The sequence below is a fragment of the Myotis brandtii genome, unplaced genomic scaffold, assembly GCF_000412655.1.
Source record: "Myotis brandtii unplaced genomic scaffold, ASM41265v1 scaffold1338, whole genome shotgun sequence".
Lineage (NCBI taxonomy): Eukaryota > Metazoa > Chordata > Mammalia > Chiroptera > Vespertilionidae > Myotis > Myotis brandtii.
Genome location: NW_005354749.1, coordinates 549,855 through 559,180, shown reverse-complemented (window position 1 = coordinate 559,180; position 9,326 = coordinate 549,855). Strand labels below are relative to the sequence as shown.

The 9,326-nt window shown below is 59.8% G+C and overlaps 1 protein-coding gene across 1 annotated transcript in view; it reads right to left on the bottom strand.

Annotated features, from left to right (window-relative positions):
• Positions 1-5,804: 5,804 nt before the first annotated feature.
• Positions 5,805-9,326, bottom strand: part of DOCK2 (dedicator of cytokinesis 2) — a 361,206-nt gene continuing 357,684 nt past the window's right edge. Inside the window, exons 50-52 of the mRNA XM_014534868.1 lie at positions 8,751-8,871; positions 7,252-7,403; positions 5,805-6,326 (exon numbers count right to left, since the gene is read on the bottom strand). Coding sequence (XP_014390354.1) covers positions 6,267-6,326; positions 7,252-7,403; positions 8,751-8,871 — 333 coding nt within the window. The 3' untranslated portion in view covers positions 5,805-6,266. The remainder of the gene's footprint in view (positions 6,327-7,251; positions 7,404-8,750; positions 8,872-9,326) is intronic.

Below are 9,326 nucleotides of genomic sequence, written 5' to 3'. Positions count from 1 at the left end.
CGGGACACGCAGTGCAGACACCGACTGGACAGCCAGACCCTGCCGTCTGTAGCTGACGGTCAGAGGGGCCTCGAGTCACATGACAAGTTCACGGCTGTTCTGGGTCAGCACCTGTCCACCCTCCTGTTCCACGCTTGCCTGCTGCTGGGGTGTCCTTCCTTAGAAGCATTTTGGGGGGAATGCTCACCTGAGTGTCCCTGTCACACCTGGGCCCTGGTTCTTTCCCCCGGAGCCCCGTGGCTGGGACACTGCCTCTCCTGCCCTCCCTGCCCTCGCCACAGGGTCAGGGCTTCAGGTCACGGTGCCCCAAGAACCCCCAGACGCCCCCATTCCTGATTCCCTGACACTGCACAGCCCTTGGGGTGGGGGACAGTGCAGCCTGTCCTGACCCCAGTGGAGCTTGGGGAGTTGCAGGCCCTGGAGCCCCATCAGTAGCCCCAGGACCTCTGGGAAAAAGCAACTGTCTCTCTAAACGAGGGTCCTTTTGTGGAATTTTCTTGGGCTTTTGAAATCTTCCAGAAGTGGAAATCTCAGTCTGAGACGATGGGCCCTGATCAACGTCAGGGAAAAAAAACACAAAAAGTTGGGCCGAGGGTCCTGAGCCAGCCTAGGGCGTGCTGGGGCCACGGCTACAGCCCAGATGAAAAAGATCATATATTCTGAACCTCAAATTGGGACATTTGCGACAAGGCACTAGAATGTCAAAACGTGGGGGTGGGCAAAGCTGGGCCCCAACCCCCGCTTTGCTCTTTGGCAGCCGTGTTTCTTATCTCAAAAGGCCTCCGTTGGCTCATCTATTAAATGGAGCTGCAAACGGAACCTGTCTCGTGGATTTCGCCGGGAAAAGTGATGTGAGGTGGGAAGTGCAGAGCCCAGGACCTGGCAGCAGCTGATGGTGAGGAGGAGGAGGAGGATGCTGGGTGCCAGGGGACAGGGACTGACAGGGAGCTGGCTCAGGGCAGGGGTCTGTCCTTCTCCAGCCAGCATTCTGCCATTTGCTCTGGCTTTGGGCATTTCCCTCCATGTGGGGTGATGCCTGGGGAGAGAGGGGGGGCCTGCCACTCTCTGGGTGCCCAGCAGTCAGCCCGGTGCACTGCCGGGTCCTGGAGCCCACGCTGGGGTGAATGCCCCGGCCCCCACCTTGACTGTGGCCAGTCAGGGCCACTACTGCTGGCCTTGACTTTCAGGGGTGCAGGATTGTGTGGGGAAGCAGGCAGGGGGAGCATGAAGAACCAGAGACAGAGGAGGCAGGCGGCGTCTGCACCGGCTACTGCTGCCCTACCCACCAGGCACACGGGGAGCAGACAGCGAGGCTCTGAGGCCAAAGCTGCCGATTCTCAATGTTGACTCTACTCCTGAATAAGGCACTGGAGTGCCTCAAAGAACAGCCAGTTGTCTGGACCTCAGTTTCCTCATCTGTAAAATGGGGAAGCCCAGCTCCCTCCTAAAGTTGCTTTGAGGATTAAGTACCAGGCACTAGCAGGTGCTCGGTGAATGTGAGCTCCCGTGAGGGAACTCGGGAGCCGAGGGTGAGGGGAGGCCTCCCCTGCCTCCCCCACGTTCCCCTTTAACAGGGGCATGGCTTCTGGGGTTCTCTTTTCTACACAGAAAACACCAGTACCTTGTGAGTTCCAGGGTTCCCGGGAGCCTGGCAGGGTGGAGATGGGCTGGGGTGGGGAGTCAGGGGACTGGGGCTGAGCTGGCTTCTAGCTTAACCCCCCTGTGCCACCGTTTCCTTATCTGTAAAATAAGGATAAGAAATCACAGGTTTTCTACCTACTGCCTACAGGTATGTCTCTGTGAGCAGCAGCTGGCCTCCCGTCCTGCCCAGACAGTGGTCAGGAGGGCTGTCTCAGTGCTCAGGGATGGCCTCCCGTCCTGCCCGGACAGTGGGACAGTGTTCAGGAGGGCATGGGCCTCCGGGGAGCCTGGTCCAGCTGTCAGGCAGGCTGCAGCCCATATTGGTGCCATCTCCCCTGCTTTTCAGCCTCTGGTGGAGTGGCAGCTGGAGAAACACAGGCCAATAGCGCCCTCTGGCGGCCATCTCTTTAAGAGCAGGGAACAGAGTGCAGAGACTGGGTGGCTTTCAGGGCAGGCCAAGGGTGTCGGATCCCCTATAAGGGGCAGGTTCCCAGGAGGACTTGCAGCGTCAGGAGGAAATGTACCCCTGGAGGGAAAGACTTTAGCTCCGCTGGGTTGGCGAGGAGGCAAAAGGTCTTAGAAGGCAGCCAAGGGGAGCAGCGGGACTGGTCTGGATTCGATCGCGACTCCTCCAGTTACATTTTCCGAGTGCCTTGAGGTTGCTTAACCCTGAGCCTCGGTTTGCTTTTCTGTAAAACGAGGATAAAACCAGGGTCACCTCCTTCAAAGGGCTGTTGCAAAGACCGAAGGAGGCGATGTAGGAAATGCCCCGGAAGTGAGGCTTGGCAGTAGTTCATTCCTTTGTTTATTCAGCAAACGAATGACTGCCTTCGCGGTAGCAGCTCGAGGTGTGCAGGGCCCTGTACTAGTCAGTGTTCAGGCTCACACCTCGTGATTTTGCCATCTTTGTGCTGTGCCCGTAGTCTGACTTACTCATACATTTTTAATTGGCACTCACTTTTGCACAGCTGCTCCCCCCCCCAAAAAAAACAACAATGGGCATTCAGTCACTGCCTGAGGGTCTGTTTCCCTGGAAACCGGAGGCAGAGGCATCCAGGGTTCGGAAGGAGCAGCAAAGGTTAGGCTGCCTGGAGGGAGAGAGCAGCCTGGGTTTCGATATTAGGAGGGCCCTTTGTTTCTCTTTCTTTCCTCTTTAAGCCTGAAAGTCTGGAAGGAAGGAAGAAAGCATCCAGGCCACACTAGAGATGAGGCTAGGAGAGGAAGCTTGGTTCCCTAAATCACACTAAAGTGTGAATGACTGATACGAGCTCTGTCTCAAAGTCAGAGGAAGGGCAAGCAAAAGGCAAGGGGACTCTGGGTGCCCCCAAGGGGCGATCACCTGGAAGACACCCAGGCTTGGAGGCAGGCAGGTCTGAGTCCAGATCGGGGCCCTGCTGATCACAGCTGTGTGGCCTTGGCTGAGTCTTTTAAGGCTCTGGGACGAGAGGACTGGAGGAAGCGGCCTCTAAGGGTCCCTGAAACTCTACATCAGGACAGAAGAAGATACACCAGGAAGATCCTTCCTCTCACCCCAGCCCACCTGCCCCATCACCCTCCCTAGGAGCTCTGACGGCAAACGGCACCCTTCTCCTTCCTCGTCATCGCTAGCTGGCTGTGCACAGACCCTGCTCACAATAAGGGAACCTCCCCAGGGGCACAGCAGGGCCCTGCTGCACACACAGCCCCCACCCCCTTTTTCCAGAGCTCCGTCATTGGCATGGCCGGGGAGACTCTCAAACAGGCATGGAACATGCAGTCTGACCTTGAGCCGCGGGCAAAGTGGAAAGTGAGTGTGTGGATTCAGGTCGTGTGGCTGGAAGTGGACAGAGCTGGCCCCCTCCCAGCCAGGCAACAAGGGACCGTCACCAACTCCCCAAGCCTGGGGTCCCCATGCGTGTGGCTGGGACCCACCTGGGTTGGCTTGAGGATGGAAGGGAGGGAAGCGGGAGTGAGGGCAGCTATGCTAGTGCTGCTGTCCGTCACTGTTGGTGCTGCTGGCACAGCTGTTACTGCCACGTGACCGAATGCCCCAGGCCCCTTAATACAGACTTCACACAGAACTCACAGATACTAATAATTTTTAGGGAAAAAACAACACACTCACAAATATTATTGCCACACACTGTTGAGTAAGGAGAGGAGCGTTAGGGAATTTTTAGAGGGTAAAGTAGACTTTCCCAGGACTTCTCTGAATCTGGGGGTTTCCCCGGGCTGGGGGAGGGGTGGGAGCCACCCAGCTGCTCAGCTGCTTGGGGACACTCCTCTGCCCTCGCCCACTTTCCTGTCCCTTTGACAAGTGAATTCAGCAGATTCCCAGCCTCCGGAGCTACCGCCTCACCTTAGGGAGCCTGCTGTGCAGCCCAAACCCCAACCACCACCATCAGAGGCCTCGGACTGGTGAGGGACTGGAGGCTGGACCAGCACCAGGTCTGGGGCTGGGGGAGGGGACAGGGACATGGAGGCCACCGGGAAGAGGCTGGGAGAACAGGCTACAGGGACTCAGAGGTGCTGCACACAGAGGTGTCCAAGGGACAGGGGGGCGGGGGGAGTGGAGAAAAGTCAACTTCCGTCCGGCTGCCCACTTACCGAGCCTGCGATCTAGGTCACCTCTGCCTCTGGGCCTCGGTCTCTTCATGTGAGTAACAGACCCCCTCCTAAGGCTGCTGTCAGGATGTAGGAAGTTAACTCTTGCCGTGTCCATACACTGAGCTGGGGCAGTCCAGGCGGAATGAACCTGAGCTGTAGTCAGGATGCTCCCCCCTCACCACCCTCATGATGCTCCCCCCTCACCACCGTCATGATGCTCCCCCCTCACCACCGTCATGATGCTCCCCCCTCACCACCGTCATGATGCTCCCCCCTCACCACCGTCATGATGCTCCCCCCTCACCACCGTCATGATGCTCCCCCCTCACCACCGTCATGATGCTCCCCCCTCACCACCGTCATGATGCTCCCCCCTCACCACCGTCATGATGCTCCCCCCTCACCACCGTCATGATGCTCCCCCCTCACCACCGTCATGATGCTCCCCCCTCACCACCGTCATGATGCTCCCCCCTCACCACCGTCATGATGCTCCCCCCTCACCACCGTCATGATGCTCCCCCCTCACCACCGTCATGATGCTCCCCCCTCACCACCGTCATGATGCTCCCCCCTCACCACCGTCATGATGCTCCCCCCTCACCACCGTCATGATGCTCCCCCCTCACCACCGTCATGATGCTCCCCCCTCACCACCGTCATGATGCTCCCCCCTCACCACCGTCATGATGCTCCCCCCTCACCACCGTCATGATGCTCCCCCCTCACCACCGTCATGATGCTCCCCCCTCACCACCGTCATGATGCTCCCCCCTCACCACCGTCATGATGCTCCCCCCTCACCACCGTCATGATGCTCCCCCCTCACCACCGTCATGATGCTCCCCCCTCACCACCGTCATGATGCTCCCCCCTCACCACCGTCATGATGCTCCCCCCTCACCACCGTCATGATGCTCCCTCCTCACCATCCCCAGGGACTAGGGCTCTCAGAGGGGAGCATCCACCCCAGGTCTCTCGATGGCTCGAGCTCTGAACCCCACGTTGCCATGCAACCAAGATCCACCCGGTGACAGTTTTCTTCCCACATGAGCTCTCAGCCTCCGGAGCGCCCCCTGCAGGCCCCGGCAGGCATGGAGGTGGCCTCCCCACCCCCTCTTCCTTCCCTGGAGGAGCCCCTCGCCTCCCTGGGGCCTCACCTCGGGGTCCCTGCAAGAAAAGCCACCACCTCTGACCTGGTGATGGACCCAAAGGCGGGGGGCCCCTCCGTCCAGGGGACCTCAGCCCCCTTTCCCTAATGCTCATGCATTTGGTTGGATGGTGTTGCCATCTCTGTTCAGAAGGGATAAAGGCACGTGAAACTCTCCACGGTGCAGACCCCACGAGGAAGATTCTGGAAGACTATTCTGGTGTCCCTGTACCCAGCATTCAGCGCCTAAGGTCCGGAGGCATGGAGAAGATTCCCGGGGTGGCGGGAACGAGGTGGGCAACTTTGCCTCTAGGACGGGCTGAGGCCAGGCCCCTTCACATGGCGGCAGGCCCTGGCCTTCCCACCTTCCCCCAGCCTCTGGGAGCCACCGGCCGTGCTGGGCTCAGGGATTCAGCGGATTCAGAAGTACGCAACGGAACCACTTTTATTGCCAGAAAGAAATAGCAACACTTTGGAGACGATCAGCTAGAAAAAAGACTGGGTGTTGTCATTAAAAAATGTCAAGTACAAAACTGTTAACCAAAAATAAAATAAAAGCGTATTTAAAAGGCTTTTCTAGGAAGGACGAGGGCTTAGAAATGAGCCAGGACCACCGCTCCTGCACCCACGAGCCGGGCTGTGGAAAGATGTGCCCGGGATGCTGGAGGGCAGAACGGAGAGGCGGCCGGGACCCGTGGGTGTCCTCACCCCCTCCCCACCCCCCGCCGGTGTCTGTCACCAGAAGCTCTGGGCCGGGTCAGCCGCTCCCTCTGTCTGAGTGAAGGCCCATCGGAGGTCTCCCTGCTCCCTAGGCATCTGTGTCCTGAGCTCACTTCTTCTGGAAGCTCCTCTCCTGGCCCGAGCTCAGCCCCGGGCGGGCGGGCACGTCTCACAGGTCAGGGGGCAGGTCGTGGGTCTGCTTGCCGTCCTCGGAGGACTTGCTGGCCAGCTGTGTGGGAGAAGAAACAGCACCCCCCAAGATGGGATCTCACGGGCACCCAGTCCTGAGGGCCCCTAAGCAGACCCCTGCCAGAGCCCAGTGAGCGTGGGCCCCCGGCCCTGCGTGTGGCCACACAGCGGTGAGAGCACAGGCTTCGCTGCTTCATGGACAGAGAGCTGGTGGGAGCTGTGACCCCCAGGGAGAGGGGAAGGGGGTCAGCAGGGGCCTGCTCGCTGCACGCAGTGAACTTGACACTGTTACAGAAGCAGAGTTCCCGTTTAAAGTGCCAGTGGCTCCTTCTTTATCCTGAGCAGATGCACTTGAATAGTTGGGGCTCGGAAACGAAATTCTAATTACTAGGATTTTGTAATGTAAGTTGAATAGAAAACTTCCCCCAGACTCTTCCAAAGCCAGCTGCCTGATGTGGCCTGATGGGCACACCCAAGGGCAGTCTGGGCGAAGGACAGTGTGGGTTCCGAGACCAGGGCCTGCACACTCCTGGGCACAACCCGCAGCCCCGCTGGGGTCAGTGCTGCTCAGAGGAGTGACCAGGGCCCTTGGAGCCTGACCCTGCCTCCCGGTGACCACACATGTGCGTGCACACACACATACACACACACTCACACTCACTCTCACACACACACACACTCACACACGCATGCACACACACATGCACACATACACTCACACACACTCACACTCACACACACTCACACTCACTCTCACACACACACTCACACACACATGCACACATACACACACTCACACACACACTCACACACATGCACACATACATTTACACATACACACACTCACACTCACACACACTCACACTCACACTCACTCACACACGCACACACCATTTCTCCTCTCTGTTGCCTTTTCCCTCTCCTCCTCCCGCCCGCACCCCGTCTTCCACCGTCTGGGTCCGCACCATCGTCTTGAAGAACTGGTTCACTTTCTTCCGTTTGAGCGTCTTCTTGTCGTGCTTGTCGCCTTCCGAGAAAGGGAGGAAGGTCTGGCTGAGGCGGGGGGACCGGCTGCCATCCTCTGTCCCGGGCACAGCGGCCACTGAGAGCGTGAAGGCTGGAGGGAGAGGGAGAGCAGGTGGGAGAGAGGATGAGTGGCAGGTGGGGGGCGCGGCCCAGGGGTAGGTGGGTGACAGGTGGCAGGTGGGGGGCAGGCAGGGCACAGAATCAGGGGAGGACGGGTCCCAGCAGGGCAGGAGTGGCGGCCGTGTCCTCTGTGTGAGGCTGCCCAGCCCCTGGACAGTGAAGGGCCTGCCTCCGGGCCCAGGAACCCTCCTCCCAGGGCCTCTGGGCTGGCCGCGGGGGGCTCGGGCGGGGTGGGCCCCGACTTCCTCCGGGGACATGCCCTTCCCCTTCCAACACCCGGAGCCTGGCTTTCTCCTTTCCCGGAGGCAGGGCCAGTGGGGACAGCCGGCGTGACACCCGCTCAGCGTCACACAGACCCGAGCAATCAGCTACCTTCTGACCCTCGGCTTTGACATCAGCCAAATGGGGGTGAGAGCACAGACTCCCAGAGTGCCGAGCGGCCCAGGGCTGGAGCCCGGCCAGACCCTCCTTTAGGGCTCTCCTGTGGGTCAGCGGGCAGTGTTGGGGCGGCCCCAGGGCACAGGCCTGAGTGTGAACCCAGCCTCTGCATGACTAGCCCGTGACAGGCAGGGGCATGGCGTTCTCAGTGCCTCCGTTTCCTCATCCACACGGTGGGGCTATTGGCACCAGGCACTCCTCAGGTGGGCACGGAGGCGGAAATGAAATAGTGGGAGAAGCAGTGAGCACAGCGCCGGGCACCGGTCGGCACTGGGGAACAGCAGGCGTCTTGGCTGAGGCCCCCCTGCCCTGCCGTGTCTGGGGACAGCACCGGCCTGTCCTGCTCCTCTCTGCCCTAGGCCCTGGCACAGGCAGCCTGGCACAGAGTGGCAGACACTAGAGACTGCTGCGTGCCAGAGGGCGTGCTCTTAGGCATGCCACGTGACCAGCTAGGGCCTCAGGGTCCCCTCTATGAACAGGAAGGGTCGTTTGGGTGCTGCTAACCTCGCCGGACAGTGAATGGGTGCGGGGGAGGCACGCAGCATCCGCGCATCAAACACTCGTCACCTGCAAGAGGCGGGGGTAAGTTCCAGGTCCCCAAAGAGAACAGGGGGCTCAGGGACCCGCTGCTGGCGCCTGGGGAGGCCCGGCTCGCTGAGAAAGCAGGGCCACCTGGTGTGATGAACGCTTTCCCAGGGAATCCTGAGGCCGGGTGACCGCTGGCCCCCGCCCCGGTGCCTGGTGAAGCTTGCAGGGTGGGGAACAGCTGAGGACAGGGCACCAGGCCCACTTTGCTTTCTAGACACACCCATCCTCCACCCCCAGGCTGGTGGCCCGGACCCTTTCCACACGCCCGCGCTGGTGGTGGCAGGGTGCATACCTGGGATGATGGGCATGGACTGGCTGGCAAAACTCATCTGAGAGAGGACGGAGGCCCTGGGGGGCACGGCCGCATGCTCCGAGAGGTTGGTGTCACTCATGAACTCGTGCTTCCTGGAGAGCTGAACACACACACACACACACACACACACACACACACACACCACAGAGACTCAGCATGAGGCAGCTCTGGGCTGGAAAGTTAGTGACGAGGGCTCGGCCAGGCTTCCGTGGCCCCGCTCCAGGTTCATTTATTCTGTTTTGCATCATCCCGTGCCCGTGTGTGGCATGCACAGGCTGCATACTATACAGCTCCCAGGGCACGGGTGGGGGTGGCGTGTGGCATTCAAGTTGTGATGAATGTCCAATGGGTGGACATTGGGGGGCGGGGGAGAGAGAATCACCCTGTAGCTGAGAGCCTCAGGGTTGGATAGATGGGTAGATTGTGAGGGTCCAGGGCAGTTTACAAATTGCCTAGGCCAGCGGTTCTCAACCTGTGGGTCACGACCTCTTTGGCGGTCGAACAACCCTTTCACAGGGGTCGCCTAAGACCATCCTGCATATCAGATATTTACAT